This window comes from Sarcophilus harrisii, chromosome 4 (genome assembly GCF_902635505.1).
Source record: "Sarcophilus harrisii chromosome 4, mSarHar1.11, whole genome shotgun sequence".
Lineage (NCBI taxonomy): Eukaryota > Metazoa > Chordata > Mammalia > Dasyuromorphia > Dasyuridae > Sarcophilus > Sarcophilus harrisii.
The window spans coordinates 301,293,201-301,317,133 of NC_045429.1; the positions used below are offsets into that span (position 1 = coordinate 301,293,201).

The window sequence follows — 23,933 nt, forward strand, 5'->3', positions numbered from 1 at the left end:
GATGAAATTAGGGCACTTGCAGGAAGGGTTATGTTTAATAAAACTTTAGGGGAAATGCAACTTCCTTTTTTATGGCTTGAAAAAGTTATACAGCATAAATTCAACCAAGAATAATATAAATGTTTACATCCTCCATACCTGAATAATTTACTGTTTACTCTAAAATATTTGGAGACAGTTGCAGCCCTATGTGTCCCATTTACAAAAAACTTTTGTTACCTTTATGGAAAATTATTGTGGATTTGAATATTCAATTGAATATCATAAATGCTAAAATGCCTGTGCTATTAAAAAAATAACTAATAATTAGTTGTATTTGTAATTTTCAGAGAGAATGTACATGTTTGTAGATCATCACAACTATTTATATATAATATGTTGCAATTAAAGATATTTTCTTTGCAACAACTCTGTGTAGTAGACAATACAAGTAATATTCTCTTCCATTTTACAGATGAAAAACTGAGGCTAAGTGACTTGCTCATGGTTGCAGGAAAACATGTGTGATAGGATTTGTGAAATGCCAGTTATAACATTCTTATTTGCTTCTCTGTGAAGATTATGGTGGGAAAATATTCAGATTTAAATAAGTTTCAGCATATTATAAGTGATGATTTGTACCCAAAAAAAAGTATAAAAAATATTATCCAGAAAATATATTATCAAAAATTCAGATGGTATAATAATGAATTGAGAGCAACAGACAATAGATGATAGCTTGAATGTTGAAGATTACTATGCAATAATAAAATACCAAAAAAAAAAAAAATCATCTCCATTATTTGGGCTAATCCTCTGCAGTGAATCTTAATTAATCAAGACTACTTCTAAAATATTTGTGAACCTAATAAATTTTTTCTGTTCATTTGGATATTAGATGTCAAGTAACTAAGTTTGCCTTAACAGTTTTTTCTATCATGGTCACACTCACAAGAAATTTTGCAAAGTATTATGATCATATTTTTTACCACTGTACTCCTAAGCTATATATGCATCCATTCCCCCTCCTCAAGTATTTAATTACAGTAAACTTATTTAGTATACTTTATCATCAGTACTCTTATTTATATTATACATATTTAACTCGCCCTAATTTTTTTGTTCCAAAGTGTGAATAACATATATTTCCTCACTCCAAACAGTTGTTTGATTTCAACTGAATTAAATTGTCTTTTCAGATTTAATATTTATGGAATTTATTATTCTTTAATATTGCTTCCCTATTAAGTTCAATACATTTTGTGTCTTCATTATGTTTTTCACTATTTGGCATGTAGAAAAATCTGGGTGTATGAATAATCCAGCAATTATATTTACATCTAATTCGAGACACATGCATAAAAGATGCCACATGTTTTTATTTCTTGATTTCCAACATAATTTTTTTTTAATTTTCTACTTATTGACCATCATTTTCCTGTATCTCTTAGAAACATGTAACAGGGACAGGAAATGCAAGGTGGAATTAGAACAAAAAAAAAATCCTCCATTTTCTTTATAAGCTATCCCTCTGCTTATCTGAAACTAGTAAATTCTGTTTGTTTACAGCATGGGGGGAGAAATGGTATAGAATGTGTAAATAAATATTTGGTCAGATTATTATGTGTTTTAGAAGTGTTGAGAACTTATCTACTTTGCAAAATCCTGAATTAGATTATTTCTCTCATTTTTTGAATATTTTAAAATCTTACTGTTGCTAGTTTTTCAGACATTAGCAACATTTAATAAGGTATTATCAAAATTTTTAGGCACCATTTTACTGAAATAACTTTGTTGATTTTATGGTGATATTTAACAAACAATGTTATTTTCAGGATCTCATGAGCAAAACTATTGATTATTGATATACATGAATAATTTTATCCAGATTTTAAGATTCATTAAAATTTTTGTTAAATTGAAATAATAATATGCAAAACAATCTTATCAATTTGACAAAAATGTTTAAGGCCATTGAGTGATTAAATTAATAGCATCTTCATTATAGAGATTATTTGATAGTATGCAGGAATTTTTAAATACAGAGAAATTTTTTAATAAGAGGTTGGTCACCACAGTTTAATGGAAAAAAACAATAGACAAGGGACCAAGGGATGCTTGATTTTAATTTCATCTTTATTACATCCAGTTCTGAGATTTAATCACCATATTGGCTAACTGGAAAGCATCAGGAGAAAGTTACTAAGGATGGTAAGGGTTCTGTAAATCATATAAAAATAGTTGAGGGAACTGGGTTTGTTAATAGTAGCAACTTGTATTTGCATAATGCTTTATGATTTATAAAACTTTTTGCATATATTCTTATATTCTGTCTTCTACTCAAGCCTCTGTGACTGGAAAACTCCAACATGCCTTTCTAGCTTAGTTATACATTGATTTTCTTCCACTACTCTGATCTAGCTGGACTGTCATCCATATCTGGAATGTACTCCTTTCCCATGTTTGCCTTTTTAATGTCCCTTGTTTCTTTGAAACATCAGGTTAAGCAGCATTTAACTTTTAGAAAGACCTTTTTTGATCGTGCCGTCCTCCCCTTCAGTTAAAAGGACTCTTTCCTTATTTATTTTGTATTATAAGCACGTGTCATTCCTTTTAATAAACATCCTTCAGAACAAGAGCCATTTGATTTTTTTTTTCCCTTTGTTTCTCCAACTTCTGATGGAATTGGCACATGGTAGGAACATAAATGCTTTTAAATTGATTATTCCAATTTTACAGATGAAAAAACTGAGTCCTGGGGAAATTAAATGATTTGCCCAACATCACACATAGATAGAACTGGAATTTGAACCAAATCTTGTCTCCTTTACACTATAGCTCAGTTGCTTCTATGATTCCACAAAGAGACTGAAAAATGAGAGAGCCATAACATGTATTTATTATAGACCTGCTGTGGATAAATGGTTAAATTCAGCCTAGAGAAGTCAGATGAGCAGAGTGATTATATAGTTAGGAGACTAATTAATTAGACTTATTAAATATAATTTCTGAGTATAAAATAACTGCCAATGGGTAAAAGTTATAAACAGGCATATTTTAGTTCACTACAAAAATGAATTTACAAAGTTAGAATTGTGAGAAGTAATTGTCGAATAATATCTTCCAAACTAAGGAGATCTTCCCTGGATATATTCAAACAGGAAGTGGGTTATTTGTCTATTAGTCACATTTCACAGTAGTTTCCAATATTGGGAGAGAGATTAGAATAGATTGCCTATAATATACAATATAGTTATCTTGAGATTGACCATATTTCTAGAAACTACAAAAGTATTTTTGTTACTAAATTTAAAATTTGTCTTACAATAGGATCATACTTGAGAAGGGTCAGTTGGCCCGTGTTGATTCCATGGATCTTAGTGTACCCACATTACAAGGAATGTTTTAAATTAGCATGCTGTTGTCGTATAAATGCAATGAATCATGCCACTGTTGAGATCCAGAAAATGTCATTCCATCAGTGTTTACTATTCAAACAATGTCTTTACAAATCCACACTAACTCCTTCAGTTTGCAATTTTTGAAGATCTGTTTTTCTTTTCTTTTTTTTTTCCTATGACAAGAAAGAAATATATCATTTGGGGGAAGCCTTCTGTATATTTATAAGCAGACTTTGAATAATTTGCTCTCATGTTAACTACTTAGATCTTTTTTGGAGGGAGAAACAAATAATTAAGAAATTGATGATTTGTGATACTCATTTATAATATTACCCACAGTAACAGTATGCCAAATATCTAGGATCATTTGGAGAAAAAGTAAGCAAAAGGTTGTAGATATATAGAAAGAGTGTAGAAAGGAGGCAGAAATTTATTTGCATGCAACCAGTTGCCAGTATGTGGTTGTTGTTTTGGCTGACTTTCAAAAAACAGAAGAAAAACAGTTACAGTGTTAATTGTAGTTGGGTCCTAAAGTGAAAATGTTTTTGACAGTTGGAAGAAATTAAAGAGGAAGAGAGATCGGTTTAGTGTCAGCTGTGATTAGATAATCAAAGCTTTAAAATCTCCTCTGTTGCTAACATAACCTAGCATTAAATAATATGGGAGTAACTCCACATACAGAAAGGGCATATCCTAATCAGTATAGCTAAAGCCTGAATGAGCTTGCAGGTTTTTTGAGAGCACGCTTGCACTGAGAGATTTTTTTGGCAGCCCTACAGGATGAGGCTCATGCTGTACAAAGCCGACATATTGAAGCTGAAAGCCCAGGCGAACATAGATGCAGACGTAGAGGCAGCTCTGCACACAAAATAGCGTCTCCTAGGATGGTTGGGCGACACCTTTCTTCAGGTATTTCATTACCCATCAGCCTCTAATAGAGCAGGAAAATGTAACACAGCAAAGAATTAGTAAATAGCATGTGTTTCTGTTAAATCAATATATTACATAACATTTTAGGAGCTGCAGTAGCATGGCATCCTAAACTGTTGGCTGTGATTCAGATTTGATAAAATGGCGTCTTAGCAAAAAGAGCTGTTTGCTTAAAGAATTGCTACACTGAGCATAAAAATGAAAATATTAGCTACTGCTATTTGTTTGTGGCTTATTATTAGTATATATTAGTATATTGAGTCCTCCTTAATAATGTAGCAAGCTCTATCCCCTTATGCCCTCCCCCACCCAGTTTTATTTTGAGCGTTTTTAAAGATTGTTAATCTAGAAAACAAGCTCATTTTAATACATTTCAGAGAAAACCCAGGATTATGGGTTTATTCTTTTAGATACATTATTATATTTTTTTTGCATTAAACATCTACTTGCGAGTTTCATAACCACTTGCATTTAAATCAGTTGACAATTTAAACATTTGTGTAGTCTTTGTCCCAGTGATGGAATTTTGAATGTCAAATACTTTGTGTGTCTTTACAGCCATTAATTATGGTGAGTTAGCATGTTTAATTCTTTTAAAGTGAAACCAGTTCTAATATTCAAAATGTCCCTCTACATATATCATTTAAATCATAGGATCATCCTATAATGTTTTAAAATATTATGAAGCAAATTCTAGCCTGAAGCATTTGAATTCTTTCTCCTGTGTAGACTATAATGTTTTGTTCTTTGAAAAACAGTGGAAGAGATTTTTTTTTAAATTAAGTAATTGTCTTTTGGTACCAGTTAAACATTCAGCATGCTTATTATCCTATTCAGAGGAAATCTTGCTGAATATAAATTAAACCCATATAGTTAAAATTTTGTTTACTATAACTGTTAGTACTCTGTTAAATTAGAAAAAAATAATATATTAACATGAACAAAAATTATGAATCTAGTCAAAATTCAAATTAAAATCACTTTAAAATTATTTATTGTTGCATTATTTCATTTTAGGACAAATCATTGAATAGTAGGAGAAAGGAATATAACATTTCCTTTCTGGTTTTTTTTTTCTAACAGTAATTTAGAAGTAAATTTGAATCTTTAGGAGAGAAATTATCTTGTAGATATGAAAATTATTAGGTAATCTCTTTAGCAAAATACATTTTGTTTATGTAAATATTCATGTTCTAAAGTAACTAAATTTGCATAACACTATGTAAATAGTCCTGATCTCTTAGATCTTGAATTTAGTATTGAATTTTAATGATCATTAAAATCAGCATCATTTTACAAATCTTTTTATTTTCTTATTCCTTTAGATTTTTTTTTCACTCAATTTGTAAATCAGTTTTGACTTCTAAAAATATGGTGCTAATTTTAAAAAAAAATTGGAACTTCAGTGTTTTATTTCAAATTATGGAAATAATTGCATAGTTGATTAGGATAACAATATGATACCGAGTAGCAATTGGTTTCACTAGAAAAATATAATAAAAAGTGTTGTAGTGGAGCTTGGCTGTTGAGTTCATATTTTGAATATTCATATTTATCATGCTAACTTTTTGATTTCTGTTTTCAAGTATATTGAAAGCTTTTCCTATATTAGGTTCATTTTCTCCTTCCAGCTATTCTTAATTTGCCTCTAAAGAATATTTTGTGCACAGTTTTATTTTTCAAATCCGTAGGAGAAAAAGGAGGTTACTTTTAGTGGGGGAAAAATAGGAAAAGACAGAAGGAGAGAAACTCAGATGACTGAAGAAAGGACAAGGGTTATAAGGGAACAGACTTTGGGATTGGGAAATTGAATAAATAAAGCAAAAAAAGATAAATACATGTTTTCACATTTCATGAAGAGAAAAAAATTGCTTGAATGAATAAAGGAAAAAAACGGGTTTTTTTTAATGTTTACTTTGTGGCAAGTGCACAAAGTGCTGGAGATAGGAATACAAAATCAAAAACAGCTCCTGCCAGTAAGGAGGTTATGTTCTGGTCAGAGGAAAAAGAAAATGTACTGGGGATGATAGTTAGGGAGAGAGATGTCTTAGTTTGGAACTAGTATAGTAAGTAGAACTATAGAGGAACAATGACAAGAGTTGATAAAAGTTCCTAAAATTGGAAAGGGAATGACCAAAAATCACCATGGGAACTGGTAAGGAGAAATTAGGGAATTTCATTAAAAAAAAATGGACTCCAACCTAAATATAATGGCTGATTGGGGCAGCTAGGTGGTGCAGTAGATGGAGAACCAGTCCTGAAGTCAGGAGGAAGGAGGACCAGAGTTCAAATGTGGCCTCAGAACTTAACACTTCCTAGCTGTGTGACCCTAGGCAAGTCATTTCACCCCAATTGCCTCAGCAAAATATAGATAGATAGATGGATAGATAGATAGATAGATAGATAGATGGATGACTGAGAGAAGTAATCCAGCCATGAAATGGTTAAGTCATTCAAAATCCTTATTTAAAATTATAAAAGTAAAAGAGATTGCCATGGGAAAAAGTATCAAGTACAGAACTTTCAAGGATCTTAAGAGGTCTGGAAGGAAAACAATAAAAGTGCTTTATGTGGTAGGCAGTGTGCTAAACGCTTTACAAATATAGCATTCGATTTTTACAATAATGCCATTTTACTATAACAATAATAATAATTATAATAATTGCTAACATTTATATGGCACTTTCTATGTCAAGCATTGTGCCAAGTGCTTTACAGTTATCTCATTTGATCCTCAAAACAGCAGTGGGAATTAAGTGCTTTTATTATCCCTTTTTGCATTTGAGAAAACTAAGGCAGATGGTAGGTAAGTGACTTGTCCAAGGTCAAACAGCTAATACGTGTTTAACTTGGGTCTTCCTGATTGAAGGTTCATTGTACCATCTAGCTGCCTTTAAAAGTAGAAAGGCAGTAAAAAACAAAGATTGTAAAAGTTCAATTAGATGAGGAGAATCATAAGAATTAATGTATCTCCAATGTCAAGAAAGGGGAATACCCAGAAGGCAGTTGGAGGCGGGTAGAGCAACAGATTCAAAAGCTATAGAAAGAGCCGGGAGAATTGGAACTGAAAAAGGTCTTTTGGATTTGGTGATTTAGATCATTGGTTTTTAATTGAATAATGGAAAAAAGAAATCAGGGCGGGGGCAGTTAGTTGGTATAGTAGAGCACCAGCCCTGAAGTCAGGAGGACCTGAGTTCAAATGTGACCTCATACACTTAATACTTCCTAGCTATGTAACCCTGGGCAAGTCACTTAACCCCAATTGCCCTAGCAAAAAAAAAAAAGAAAAGAAAAGAAAAAAGAAATCAGATCTTAAGGTGATTAAGGAGAAATTAAATAATAAAGAAAAGAAGTTATCTTTATATGTAAGTATACCTGGGTTTTTTTCCAGAATTTTCATAGAAGGTATTAAGAATCACAATTTCTAGCAAGTTCCTTGTTCCATGACCTAGCTAGTCAACAATACTAAATTTCCTACACAGGAAAAAAAGATGGGGTGAAGTGAAGGGATCATTAATCAAAGAGAGAATTTCAGACATTCTTTATGAAAATACTAAGGCTCAATAGAAACTTTAAAATACAAACATATGTATGTTGGTTCGAATTGCTCTGTGATTCTGGAAAGCAATTTGGAGTTATGCTTATGTGTAAACCTTTCAATCCATAAAGCTCAATATTAGGCTTGTAACAAAAAAAAACAAACAAAAAAGGAAAAAATTCTATATACCAAAACTATTCATAGCAACTCCTTTTGTAGAGAGAATGAGAAATGAGCCTATCAATTGGGGAGTGGCTAAACAAATTATGGTATATGAGTGTAATGCAACATTTGTAAATTGTAAGAAATTATGAAAGTAAGAGACTCAAAGTAACATAGACATATTGTATTGTGTTTCAAAATAAAGTAGAACCAGAAGAGTAATTTATATAATAACTACAGCATTGTAAAGAATAACTTTGAAAAATGTAAGAACGTGGGATCAGTACAGTGACATTTCAGATGCCACAAGATTAATAAATATGGTGATCATAAGATAATAACATGAAATATATACTTTCATATATGGCCAATATATGAATTTGTTTTGCTTGACCATTCTTAATTTGTTACAAGGAAAGATGTTGGTACTTTTTTTTTTTTTAATGGGGGCAAGAAAGAGGGTGACTTTGTAAATTAAGAACGGGGGAAAGGTCATTGAATCTTTTTTTTTTTTTTTTTTTTACGATAGAGGAAACCACAGACAAGCAATTCAGCTTTAACATGTTAAAGCTCTTATACACTTTTTTAAAGGATCTCATTCTAACAATCCACATAGAAGCCGCCAAGTGAATAAAGAAGGCTCATTGGCCACAAGTCCTGGAATATCCAATTCCAATTGGATCAAATATCTAAATCAATATCCAAAAAGTCAGGTTACTGAAAGGACAGTGGAGAGATACATGGTGGTCATCAATCAACTGCAACATATCTATTATAGGTTTGATTGAGTCAGATAATCTGAACAAAGGATAGTGAATAATTTAAAAATTTTACAATGTTGCTGCTATAAAAAGGCAACTGATGACTTTCTTATTCCCCAAAATCTTTGAGATTATTCCACACATTTCATATTTCAAGTAACAAATTGTACATAAGAAGTAGTGTCATCTATTTCAAAGTAACCATAAATGGAAAAGTTAGCCAGTTAATTTTTTTAAATGTGCTAATAACAAGTAGTCTGTGTGCTTCATTGAGCTCTGTGTAACTTTGACACCCAGAAAAACATCCTAATTGGTACAATATCCTGTGAAAATTTGATGATAAAATACGCACAAGAATCATTTGGGTGTGAAGGAGTATCATGGCATAAAGGATAAGGTCCTGAAATTAAAGTCAAGAAGACCTGTGTTCAAATCCTATCTCATTTACAAGCTATGTGATCTCTATGCAAGTCACTTCAACTTTCTCTGCTTTGGTTTCTTCATCTGTAAAATGAGAGGATAGGACTAAATTACTTTTTCTTACTCTAAATTGATTGTGGTATTGATAAATTTTGATTTGTACTACTGAAAAAGAATATCCAGATTCAGAATCTCATCACTTAAGAAGAAAAGGTAAAAGAGGATTGAAGTAAGATTTCATCAAGGTGAAATACCACCACCTCCCCTTTAAGTATTCACAGGAACCAAATATATTCATAAACAAATTAGAAGGAACCAGTAGATTGGGTAAGATTAAATGAGCATAAAAAGTATAAGAGCTGCAGCAAATTCCTAGAAAAGATAGAAGCTTAGATTTAAAAACATTAATTGAAGAATTCTTTTATCTACTTAATAACTATGACTTACTTCTCCATCTTACCATTATAACACATGAAGATAGTTGTCTCATATTCTTAATCACCCTCAGCTATTATATTCCTACACTCACAAACTCCAAAATTCTTTTAGCTAATTCTGTTTTTTTTAATCATTTCATCTTTTTTTTTCCTCTACCTTATGATTCTCTGACCCTATTCTTTGGCTTTACTATTATCCTCAGTCTTCCTCTCCACAATTCTTTTCCAAGCCATTACTCTGCACTTGTATTCTACTATCTCTCCTATCTTGACCTTTTGGTAAATCAATTCTAATATTTCCCCTGCTCACAAATTTCTTGTTCTTTTGTCATATCACGCCTGGATTAACTCTCACATTTCCATTTTTCACTACTACTACTGTGCTGCTTTAAAGGAGCTAGGGGAAATAATAAAACCTTGTTGATTGGATCCACTACAAATTTATGTTACATAATTTCATTTGGACCCTCACTGCAGCAAGGCAGTCTTTTCACACTTCCCAAATCAATTTCCCTCTCCCACTCACCACAGAAACTCTCTTAAATTTTTTCAGCCTTCCTCAAGCCTTTCATGGCACCCCCAATCTCTCAGTTGAGGATCTCAACTCATACTTCATCAAAATATTTGAATCTATTTGTCATGAACTCCCTCTTTTGCCCTCATCATCACACATCTCTCAGATATCTTCCTTCATTATTTGTTCTTCTTGTTTTGTGAAAGATGATCCTTCTCCTTGCCTAGGCAAACCCTTCTACATGTGCATTTGATTATATCCCATTCCATCTTGTCCAGCTGATTTCCCCAACTATCATGCCTACTCTTTCATCTTCAGTCTTTCCTTATCTAGTGATTATTTCTCTACTGTCCACAACACATTCCTTTACCTCACTCTTGTGAAAAAAAAAAAGTCCTTATTTTATCTTTTCATCGATACCTGCCCATTCTTAGCTAAACTTCTTGAGAAAACTTTGTAAAGTTACTGCCTTCATTTCCTCTCCTAACTCTCTTCCAAACCTTCAGCCATCTTATATATGATTTCATTCAGTTGAAAAATTGACAGTTATCTTAATTGCTAAATCTAATGGCCTTTCTTTACTCTTCATTCTTCTTGACCCCACTGAAGCCTTTAACATTGTCAATCACCCTCTTCTGGAGCTCTTCTCCTTTCTAGGTTTTGTGGCATTTCTTTGTCTTGGTTCTCATTTTCTCCTACTTTGCCTATCTGACTCTCCCCCATTTAGTCTCCTTTGTTAAATCTTCATCTATATTAGGCTCAGATATGTGTCCTTGAAGTCATTATCTTGGACCTCCTTTTTTCTTCTATACTTTATAATTTGATATCATCAATCCCCTTGCATTTAGTTATCACCTCCATACAAATTATTCCCAGGTGTTATTTTCAGGATTTTTTTCTTCTCTCCTGATTTTTCAGTCTCACATCACATTACCAATTGCCTTTTGAAAATCTCAAACTAGGTAGGTATCTCAAAAAAAAAATTCTTCATCTTTCCCAAAAGTTCACTTTTCCAAATTTCCCTATTATTATAGAGGGTAAAACAATACTCCCAGATCCCCAGTGCCTTTCTTGACTCATTCTTTTCTCACTCCATATTTCAAATCTCTTGCCAAATCCCATTATTTCTATCTTTACAGTATCTTTTGTATAAAAAAAAACAAAACAAAACCTTTTTCTCCATTCATAGTTACACTCTAGTTCAGACCCACATTTCCCTTTACATATACTATTGCAGTAGCCTACTAATTAGTTTCCCTCCCTCAAATTGTTCTCTACTCAGCTGCCAAAAGTGTCTGTACCAAAGTGCAGTTGTAATCATGTCGCTTCCTTTCTCAATTAACTTTAGTGGCTCCATATTATCCATATAAATTCCTCTGATTGACTATTAAAGCTCTTTATAATCTGTGTCCTTCCTAACAACTTTTTTCATTCCTTACACACAACTTATCATTTCCCCACTTCGTGACATTTCACTACCCGTTCCCCATGGTTGGAATGCATGAATTTGTGGTTAGCAGAGAAAAAGTCATTAGATGAAGAAAGATTAGAAAAAGTAAGGAATATTATTGGGGAAATCTTCTGGACAACATGAAATGCAATGTGATCAGGTCATGTAAAAGGGCTTGCTTTGGCATGGAGAAGGGTCATATTTTAATGAGGTAAAAGATTTATAATGAGAGAAGACATCTGAGTAACATGTGATGAAAAGGAGGATAGATGAAGGAATTCAGGACTAATAGTTTCCTTACTTCCAATTTACTAATCTTCAAGACCTATCTCAAATTTCATTTTCTATAGCAATTTTTTTTTAATTACCCTCTGACACTTCCTATACTGTGTATATCTTAATGTACAATTGTTTTTGTGAGTTTTCTCCCTTATAACAAGATCAGCTTCTTGAGGGGCAGGGTTGATGTTTTTGCATTTCTTTTTATCTCCAGTATTCAACATAGTACCTGTCACATAATAGACATTTAATAAATGTGTTTGCTTCAGTTTCTTCAGTGAAATAATAGGACTTGGGAATAAGGCATAGAGATACAGAAAGATCCAGAATGAAACTATAATGTTCATATATTGATATAACTTATTCTTTCAAATTTTACTATATGAACTATAATTTCCATCTCTTTCTTCCTGCCACAACAGTAATTAGCCTATAGGATAAATGAGAGCCTGCAATTGTCACGTATTAAGATGTTTTATTACATTGCCTTCCACATATTTGTATCCTTTTATCTCATTTCGCCCTTCTGCCCAGCTACATTTCCATATGTTTAATGCCTGCTATTGACATAAGCATTATTATTCAGCCTTGCTAAATAGCCCCTCAAACCCAAAAATTTTTAAGCCTTTCATTTTACTTCCTTACTTACTTCTGCCTCCCAGCGCAGATTCTTCAGGAGAAACCTGGGCATAAGCTGGAAATATATTGGATTAAAAAGTACTATAAAACATAATTTCTCTTCTGTAATACTAGTGCTACTACACAGGTTGACCTATTTGTTTGGCAATTTCATGATATCCTAATAAGTTAACAAGCTGAGGTTTATAAAGTTGGGGGAGTAAGAGAAGATGATGGAAGTAATGTTCACAACTCATGTAATATATGATTGTGCAGTCCATGAGAGTGTCATAACCCATAAGTAAGATTCTCTATTGCAGAGGAGAAAATAGCAATAGTATTGGAACAATAGTGATAAATATAATTATACAATAGAATATTTACTTTGTGGGTTGAGTTAAAAAAATATTAGGATGCATTTTGCTTATTAAAAATGAAATTTAAATGAAAGTTGTTAAAATTCCTATTGGAATTTTAGCCTCTCCTTTTACAGGTGAGTGATTGAGGCCAAGAGTATTGAGTGCAAAGTCACACAACTACTAAGCGTTCATGTCAGTTTAGGGGCTTTATATTAAGTATAAAATTTTAAGTTGCATTGAAAGACTTTTTTTGGATAAGTTTCATAAGAGGTAGTAGATAGAAAGCTAGCCTCAGAGCCAGGAAAACCTGGGTTTATTTCCTGCCTTTGATGACATTGGCTATATTTGATGACATTAGCTAGTGACTTAATCTCTTTGCTCCAGGCACAAGTTTCAAGAAAAATGAGGTTTGAGAATTTCCTCATCAGGGAACTTCTTATAACTCTGTCCTGATAAGCCACTCATATTGTTCTTTCAGTACCTATTTTGTAGGTAAGCCAGTACTTTTTTTTATTTTGGATATAAGCTGACCTTCTTTTCTCTTGTGCAGAAAATATCAGAATAAATAGATATTTTATGATCCTGAATAGTGGTCCATAAAAAATTTGATAGGTCAAATGGGTGAACTGAACCACATCTGAATTTGAGCACCTTTTATGATGTTCTATCTTATGATATGTAGTTATGATTTGCAAATTTGATACCCATAGTTTGCTACCTATTTTCAGAAAAATATAGTTCTTGTTCCTGTGAAAAGAGAATCAATGGCAGAATCAATATAAAGATAATTTTTGTTTGGTTTTTCCATTGCAATTTAATTATAATTATATATTTCAAATGTCAAGTAAAGTTGATGTGGCAAGACCAAAAAGAATTAGAGACAAGATAAGTTAAAGCAGAAGAATATATATATTCATTCATTTTTCATCTTATCATATTTTATATATAGTGGTTTCAGAAGTTGGTTATACTTTGAGAGTCTTGAAGCCAAGGCTGTCTTGCCTATTTAAACTCACTGCTTGACATTTTCATTTTTCCTACTTTTTCATTTTTTCATTATTTTCTTTAGTATTTTTTGTTTTGGAATAGCTTCCTTCCTGAAGTCTAAGAAGACCTGAATTCTAATATGACCTAGACACTTGCTAAGTATGAGACCCCAGACAAGTTAATTAATTTAATTTCAACCTCAATTTCCTCAGCTGTAAAATGGGGATCATAATTAGCATCTACTTCCCAGGACTGTGAAATCAAATGAGGTATTTTCAGAACTTTTTATCACAATACCTGGCACATAGTAGGTGCTTAATTCCTTCTTTTACTCTCCTAGCTCCACCCCATCCCTGTAATCTTCTCTAGTTAGAATTTCAGCTCCTTGAAAGCAGAAAACATTCTCAAATTTCTTTTTGTATCCCTAACATTTAGCATTGTGCTTCACAATATAACATGTGTTTAAAATACTTTAACTTTAACATTAACCTAACATTAACATTGTGGCCCTACCAAAAACATGGATTTAATTATTTTTATAAGATTTGTTTATGCATCACAATCATTATAAATTTTGATTCCTATATCTTACGAGAGGAATTATTATACTTTCAAGGAACTGATTGATAGCAAGAAAAAAACCCATGGACAAAAATATTCCTCTTAGTATTCACACAAGGAAGCTAGGTGCACAGCTACTGGGTCTACTGTCAAGAAAACTCCTCTTTGTGCGTTCAAATATGACTTCAGACATTTTCTAGCTATTTGACCCTGGGCAAATCACTTAAGCCTCTTTGCCTCAATTATCTCATCTGTAAAACAAGCTGGAAAAGGAAATGACAAACCACTCCAATATCTTTGCCAAAGAAACCCTAAATAGGACCAGCAAGTGTCAGATATGAACAAAAATGGCTTAATAGCAATATTAAAGCATGTACAAAGCACTTAAAAGTTCATAAAGCATTTTATTTAAATATTATATAAGAATTGCTGAATAAACTTCAGTATGTGAATGATATTAATATTACCATAAGAGTGATGAAATGTAGAGAATTAAGAAGCACTTGGAATAATTCATATGAAATATGAATATAGAAATATGGAAATTTCTATATTCTGTATCATAGAAATCAGAGCAATGTATACAGTGTCTCCCAGCAGTGATATAAAAAGTTTCTGGGAAATATTCTTTACAGTAGTTTGGGTGTGTTTTAGGAAAAGTATATCAAAACAAATTATCATCTTTTTAAAGAAGTCATATCTAGAGAAAAATCAGATGATTAAAAGTTACCCATGCATATATCCTGTAAATAAAAGGCTATTAAATAAAAACCAAAAAAAAAAAAAAATCAGATGATTAAAAAAGAAAAAGAATGCCCACAGTTGGGAAGAGTGTGATTATTTTCTACAGAATTTAAGAAATCTTAGAAGTCATCTAATCCTAACTAAACCTGCCAGACAATTCCATCATCATTATAACAAATAGGAATCCAGCTTCCTCTTGAAGATCACCAGCGAAAAAGAATTTATTGAAATGCCCAATTCCACTTTCAATTTAGTTCTACTTATTGGAAAGTTTTTTTAATCAAATGGAGCTGAAATTGTCCCCTTCAACTATCACCCAGCACTCCTAGTTATAGCTATGTGACCACGCAAAGAATATTTGATATTTCTTTTACACTAATAGCTATTCTGGTATTTGACGGGAACTATCAGAATTTACCTAAATTCTCAATAAATCAACATTTATTAAGTGTCTCTACTTTATGCCAAGCACTGAACGTACAAAAAAGAGGGAAAAGTTAGTCCCTGATCTCAAGGGACTTATAGGATAGAGAACATGCAAACAAATATACATACAAAGGAATCTATATACAAGATAAGTAGGAAATTATAAAAAGAGGCAAAGCGCTAGAATCCAATTTGGGAGGACTTAAAGGAAACCAGGGAGGCATGTAGGTAGAGTTGAAGAGGGAGAGCATTTCAGGTATCTGGGTGGCCAGAGAAATTTTCAGAGCCAAGAGATGGAGTATTTTGTTCATGGAACAACCAAGAAGTCAGAATTGAACGGTACCTGTTGGGGAGAAAGGTATATAAAGACTAAAAAAGTAGAGGGTGTTAAGTTATGAAGAGCTGTGGTGCTAAACAGAGTGTTTTGTTTTTGCTCCTGGAGGCAACAGGAAGCCCCTGGAGTTTAAGTTTGGGGGAAGGGAGATAGGGGTGGTTTGACATTATTAGACCTGTGTTTTAGGTAAATAACATTAGTAAGTGAATATTGGATGGACTAGAATGGAGAAGAGACTTGAGGCAAGCAAACCCCCAACAGGTTTTTGAAGTAATCAAGGTGTGAGGTGATGGAGGCCTGAATTAGAATGGTGGCAACATCAGAAAAGAGAAAAAGGGCTTTATTCTACAAATGATGTAATGGTGAGATTGACAGGCTTTGGCACCCAGTGGGATATGAATGGTGAGAGATAGTGAAGAATTCAGAATGACTCCTAGGTTATGAGCCTGAGAGACTAAGAGGATAGTGTTGCTCTCTATAGTAATAGGTGGGTAAGAGAAGGGAAAAGCTGGGGGGAGGAGGATGGATAATGAGTTATATTTAGGACATTTTGAGTTTTATATATCTAGTAGAGATCCATTTTTTAGTCTGTCTGGAAAACAATTAGAGATTTGAGATTAAAGGTCATCAGAGAGGCTGGCGCAGGAAAAATAAATTTGAAAATCATTAGTATAGAGATGAGAATTAATTCCATATGAGTTAATGAAATCACCAAGTGAAATAATATAGAGGGAGAAGAAGAGAAAGCTAGGTCTTAATGCCTCTTAAATCCTGGTTATCCTGTTTTTGTCTTTCCTAAAATGTAGTAACCTTAACTGAAAACAGTACTTAACAAACCTGAAAATACTTGTTGCCTAACATAAAACCTGTAACTCCTTCATTCTGAATAGAATGCCTCACAGCATCTAGGTTTACATTAGTGGGCAACAGAGACAGACAAGAGCTAGATATCCTATCCACTCATAATATCCACTTCTAACAAGAATAATTAAGCAAAACTAATGACATATCTTTGACATAAAGTATGTGACATTTGCCTTAATACTATCTCCATCACAGCAATTGGGAGGTATATTTCATAATAGGGAAATATATTTTATCAGCTGTTTCTAGAAGCACTATATTATTGGTCATTATATTTAATCTGAGTTCAGCTTTTAGTATTTTCATTTGCATTATATTTATCATGTATATTCATTCTCCTATTTCTACTTTTCTCTACTTTTCATTAAGTTCATGCAAGTCTTTCCATGTTTCTCTGAATTCCTCATATGTATCATTTCTTAGAATGCAATGATATTGCACTATAGGATATTCCTCTCTATTAAGTCATTAAATATTTGTCTCCAGCCTTCTCAGCAAATGGTTGACCCTCTGCTCACCACTTTTCCTCATTTTTTGCCCTCCCAGGGAATCTCTTACCTGATGACACTTTAAATCCCTATCATTACTACTTGTACACAAGAAGCTACTTTCTCTTGAGGTGAAAGAGTTTCCTTTTTCACAGGAAGTGCCTCTTATTTTACTTTTAATTCTAAATATCCAATGATCCTTCTTTCATGCTGTTATGGTTATCCATCTGTTGGAATCCTTACAAAGTGTTAACTCATTAGAGTTGATAGAGACAATAATTATCTAATTTAGCATGGTTCAGTATGATTGATCTGATCCTATGAGGAGAAAACAAGGTACTAAGTGGAATTGATAGAAACAATGCTTGTGTTCACACCTTTAGAGAACGCATATAAGCAAGAAACTCTTAGGGCCAAAGAGCACTCTGGGAGGAAGCCCACAAGCCCACTCTCGGAAGTGGAGTCAGATTCATTCCAACTTTCACCTTGGTGCTGGTTGGAGATATTTGGAAGAAGAGAAGCTGAAGCTGGCAGAGGCAAAAAATTAGCAGCAAGAGTTCTTGGAACCAAGCAGTGTCCAGTGCAAACAGCTCCAATGTAATTGCCAGGTAATGTGGAGAGATCCAGAAAGTGGTGAATGGAAGGGACCAGAGAGGTTAACTGCTTGGAGAGAAGAGGGTTTGCTTGTGTCTCTACAGGTGGAGAAGGAATCAGATGGGTACCAACAAACCATATTCGCCTTGTCCATCAGAGAGAAACAGAAAAAGAGAAAAATCTGGAAACAAAGGAGAAGATTTAAGAAACATCTGACACTGAAAGAGCATGGCTGACAATGAGACTGTTATCCTTACAAAGTAATAAGTCAGTTGCCTAATTTAGCATGGTACTTAGCAAATTCTCTAGCTCACTAATGTATTTAAGTTCTCATTGGAGTTCACACTTTTGGGAGATTCAGAAGTCAATTTTCACTATGAAATTCACAAGTCAGAAACCCATAATCCCACTCTCGGAAGAGAAGTCAACCTTTTACACCAAGCATAAAAAGAGCTTCAGTGAGTTAGTCAGAGTCAGTTCAGAACATTGCCAGGAGTCGGAAAGGAGCACTCTGGGAGGAAGCCCACAAGCTCACTCTTGGAGGTGGAGTCAGATTCATGCCATCTTCTACCTTTATGCTGGCTGGAGGCTGAAGAAAGCAGAGGCAAAGGACAAGCTGCAAGAGCTCTTGGAGAAATAAACGTTTGGATTTTATCATCTGGCTGTATTTGGAGTGATTATTACTCTGAACTGAAACTATGGATGCCTCCAGAAAACCTCCCCAAGAAACCTGCTTCCAGAGAGAACCATTATATGTTAAAGAAGAGAACACCACTTCCATCCTTCCATCTTCTTTCACTAGGGCTCCTTAAAGATGCCCAATTTATTTGGGAAGATTTTTCTGCTTTATTATAATTTGATCAGTTGCCTTTAATTGGAATTAGCACATTCTTGCCAGGCTGAAATGGAAAAGAAGCTGAACCACGAGCAGAAATTGGTTTATCTAATCAAATCTATGTGCTTTATAGTTCCAGTGTTTCTCTGTTCCCTTAACTCATTGAGACACTGTCAGTATAGTGTCAGAGCTGTATGTGGCAGAGATAATGTGATTGATCAGAGGTAAAATCTGAGGGATTCACTTTCTCATTCCTATGAGAATGTAGGGAAGCCAGTGAAGCATTAAATTTGAATTTACAAATGTTTTAGGCTAAAAGTTTTAAAACATCAAGATTTCCCCATATATTCCATACCTTTTCATTATAGAAGTAGCTAGATAGAATAGTTCATTTTATGCAGTTATAGTTTTTATTTTGTTTTATTTTCAACATAACTGCTACTGATAGGTCTTGACTCTTATAAGTGAACTGTTTTATACAAATATGTTAAGCTCTTCCTGATGAAGAACATATACTTGTTTTTTTTTTGTTGTTGTTATTTGGTTTGGTCTTTAAGTTGAGTGGGACAAGTATAGACGGTAATATGGATCTGTGATTTAGTTTGGGAACTCAAAGAGTATGTAGAGTCTCCCACAACACATGCAGAGTGGCAATTTAGAGTGTCCTTAGAGGCAACTTAGAGTTGTCTGAGGCCCAGAGAAATTGTAACTTGCTCATGAGTCACAGAGTTCATCTATATTGGATAGGATTTGAACACAGCTCTTTCTCATTCCAAGGTAGCCTTCTTGTTATATTGCCTTTATCTCATGGTCATCAAATATTCAGGAATCTTTCTTAGTATCTTTTCTCCCTTTAAAACTTGGTAATCTTATCAGTTTATGTGGCTTCAATTATCTCCTATACAAATGACTTATACATCTAAATACCCTGTTCAAGTATCTCTTCTAAAGTTCTTGTCTCCCATCATAACTGGTTCACGTTGTACTTCTCCACTTTGAAGATCCATGGCTACTTCAAATTCAGCACATCTAAAATAGAACTCATCTTTCCCCCCAAACCTATGCTTCTTCCTAACTTCCTTATTTTTGTTAAGGATACTACCATCCTTTCAATTATCCACATACATAACTTTAAGATCTTTCTTCACACCCAAACAATTGCTAAGTCTTATTAATTCCAACTTCCTGTCTCAAATTCATCTCCTCTATACTCATACTGCAGCCAGGTTCTTATCATTTCCAACCTATCAACTAAGCACTGATTATACAAAGAAAGATCCCCAAAACAGACAATCAAAAGCCCAGTCCCTATTCTCAAGGAATTCATAGTCTAATGGAAGAGACAACATGCAAGCAGCTATGTATAAAAGATTTATATAGAATAAACTGGAGGTAATCTTAGAAAGAAGGCACTAATTTAAGGAGAACAAAGGAAGGGCTTTTTTTTTTTTTTTTTTTTTTTACAATTTAATCTTCTCTTTTTTTATTTTTTTTTTTAATTAAATAACTTTTTATTGATAGAACCCATGCCAGGGTAATTTTTTACAACATTATCCCTTGCACTCACTTCTGTTCCGATTTTTCCCCTCCCTCCCTCCACCCTCTCCCCAAAGATGGCAAGCAATCCTATACATGTTAAATAGATTACAGTAGATCTTGGATACAATATATGTGTGCAGAACCAAACAGTTTTCTTGTTGCTCAGGGAGAATTGGATTTAGAAGGTATAAATTACCTGGGAAGAAGAACAAAAATGCAAACAGTTTACATTCATTCCTAGTGTTCTTTCTTTGGGTGTAGCTGCTTCTGTCCATCCTTGATCAATTGAAACTAAGTTAGATCTTGTCTTTGTTGAAGAAACCCACTTCCATCAGAATACATCCTCATACAGTATCGCTGTTGAGGTATATAATGATTTCCTGGTTCTGCTCATTTCACTCAGCATCAGTTCATGTAAGTCTCGCCAATCCTCTCTGTATTCGTCCTGCTGGTCATTTCTTACAGAACAATAATATTCCATAACATTCATATACCACAATTTACTCAACCATTCTCCAATTGATGGGCATCCATTCATTTTCTAGCTTCTGGCCACTACAAACAGGGCTGCCACAAACATTTTGGCACATACAGGTCCTTTTCCCTTTTTTAGTATCTCTTTGGGGTATAAGCCCAGTAGAGACACTGTTGGATCAAAGGGTATGCACAGTTTGATAACTTTTTGGGCATAGTTCCAAATTGCTCTCCAGAATGGCTGGATGTATTCACAATTCCACCAACAATGTATCAGTGTCCCTGTTTTCCCACATCCCCTCCAGCATTCTGCATTATCTTTCCCTGTCATTCTGGCCAATCTGACAGGCGTATAGTGGTATCTCAGAGTTGTCTTAATTTGCATTTCTCTGATCAATAGTGATTTGGAACACTCTTTCATATGAGTAGTAATAGTTTTAATTTCATCATCTGAAAATTGTCAGTTCATATCCTTTGACCATTTATCAATTGGAGAATGGCTTGATTTCTTATAAATTAGAGTCAATTCTCTATATATTTTAGAAAGGAATGTAGGGCTCCAGTCTCTCCCTTTTCTTGTCCATCTTCCACATAGCTGCCAACTAAAAGTGCAAAAATGACCATGTTATTCTCCTGTTCAAAAAATCTCAGTGGCTCTCTGCTATCCATATTTGGTATTTAAAGCCCTTCATATTTAGCCTCAAACTGCCTTTCCAGACTTGTTTCATGTTATTACACACACAAACACACACACAACAGAGTGTTCCAGCTAAATTGGCCTACTTTACTATTCTCCATATATATCATACTTGTTTCCTATGTCTGAAATGATTTATTTTTCTTTTTGCTCTTGGAATAACTACCTCTTTCCAAGTGTCACTTTATTTAGAAAAGCTTTCCTCATCTCCCCCTCTGTTGTCAATGAACACACACATACACACAAACACACACACACACCCCTCTGAAATTACTTTATTTACATTTTATTTTCCTTCACCAGTACAATGTAAGTGCCTAAGGACAAGGGCTTTGTATTCTTATACGTAGCACACAGTAAGGTATCAATAAATGGTGTTGAACTGAATTAAATTGAACAAATGGGCTTCAGGGCTGATGTCATACTGGAATATGATTGAGGCAACTTATCAAATTTGGGAATGTCAGCTTAGACTCAAAATATGACATTAGTACCTTAATTCTATAGAATCAGTATCTGAAGTCAGAAAATCAGCATGGATAAAATCAATAAATAGAGGTAGTAATCTCTGAACCTAGAGTAAGGCAGGTACTTTTTGTTTTGTTTTGTTTTTCCCCAGCATGTTACCTGTCCAGGGTTCACAGATATTCTAAGGAGGTAAAAGCAGAGTGGCAGTCTCCTGTAGTGGAAGAACCCCTGAACTTGAAGTCCAAGGTCTTCCTAATCATGGGCACATTATCTCATTTATCTCTCCTCCCCTCTACCCAATTTATGAATGAGGAAAAAGATAAAGTTTAAATTACATTGCTCACAAAGTTGTACAAAAAAGCATTTTTTTAAACTAACAAGGTCATATCAATATGAGTTTCTACTATGAGAAAGAGTAGCAATAATAATATATCCTATCTCTGATAGAGGCAGGATAGAAGTGCTAAAGTTATTTCCTTTTGTAGTCATTTCCTTTTTCACCAAGCTTTTTTCCTTTACTGGCCTTTAGAACCCTGGTTTTTCTAAATAGCTATAGTTGAAAGATGATTATAGCAGCAACATGAATTGTTCCACAAAATTCTAAGATAAATTATTTGAGTTAGACCTTTTTTTTTTTTTTCAGAATTTTATCAAAATAAAAAATGTTCCACATATCTTTGAGATCAAGGATTTGTTACATAGTTCTCCTGTTCCTATGCAATTACCTGAGTAAATTTTCATGAAATAAAGATTATTTTTATAAATCTACCCACAGAAGATTTATGCTTTTAAGGCTTTAAGGAAGCAGCTTTATGATATTCTAAGAACAACTAAATCTTATTTACTAGAAAAAAATTGTAATATTCTTGGAATTGTTATTCTGGGCCCTTTGTATATTTGATGGACAAACTTAAGCTATGAAATGACTGCTTACCTGTGTGTTGGGTATCCCAAGTGTTAATTATATCTACTATTAGTTACTCTCTAAATATATTGCCAAGTAACTTTTAGAATGTCCCAAATATTAAGTATCAGACTGGTAAATTCAATTTAATTAAAGTATATTTGAGGAATAGTCATCCCAGTAGAACCACAAACTCCTGTTTCACCCTTTGTTTGGCTACTGATAGACTACAATGCACTAATGGAGGTGTCCAAGAGACCCTTCTAGTATCACATAACTATGCCCTAATCAAAAAACAAAAACAAAAGAAAAGAAATAGTCCCTACCTTTAAAGAAATTATAGCATGCACAAAATATGTATCTACAAGATATATAGAAAAATAGATACAAGATATCTGTATATCTAGCAACTGGGGATGCTGAGAGGGAGAAGAGAGATCAGGAAAGCCCTTCAGCAATTAGCATTTGAACTGAAAAAAACTTGTAAATAAAAAACAGTGTTTAGTAGAAATTGTATAGCTCTTGCTAGGAAATAACGGATCATTTTGATGAATAAGCTTGCTTGCTTTTAGTTTTGTATCCTTAATATTTATCATAGTGCCTGGTACATAGTAAGTATTTATTAAATCCTTTATCTTTTGATAAAAAGCACACAGTGTTTAGAATATTTGTAAACCAAGGAGTCTTATATGTTTCCTTGATGTAGCCCCTAGTGGAGCTGCACTTAAGAAATGACTTATTGGAAGGTTAGAGAAGATTAATGTATGTAGAATTACTCAGAATAAATTAGGGGATTTTAAAACGGCCAATCTTTTGATTAGTGTGTGATAAATTCTCTAGAGTGATAAAATGTATTTGTATTTACATTATTGAAATACATAATTCTGTAAAATATGATCATTGGTTCCAGATATATGGAAATATACAATTGGAGTTCAATAAAGTGACTATTTCAGGGGGGAATTCATTATTACCACTAATGTGAGCTAGCTATATTGTCATACAAACTACACCATTACTAATTAAGTGAGATAAACGTATTAAAAACTTTGTTGAGTAAGTCTTGGCATGTGTCTATATTAAAGGTAATAGTATCGCTTGTATTTTTTTTTAAAGAGAGAATGTCTTTCACTTGTAAGATTAAACCAATTTAAAAATGAGTCAAACTAG

General features: G+C 33.4%; 1 protein-coding gene across 6 annotated transcripts in view; it reads left to right on the plus strand.

Moving 5' to 3' along the window:
* Positions 1 to 23,933, plus strand: part of TNRC6C (trinucleotide repeat containing adaptor 6C) — a 161,059-nt gene that overhangs the window by 49,327 nt on the left and 87,799 nt on the right. For 4 of the 6 annotated variants that reach the window (XM_031965560.1, XM_031965562.1, XM_031965564.1 and 1 more), the window contains one exon: positions 4,152 to 4,289. The exons of the other annotated variants lie outside the window; for them this stretch is intronic. In XM_031965560.1, the coding sequence (XP_031821420.1) occupies positions 4,152 to 4,289 (138 nt within the window). The remainder of the gene's footprint in view (positions 1 to 4,151; positions 4,290 to 23,933) is intronic. 6 annotated transcript variants of the gene reach the window in all.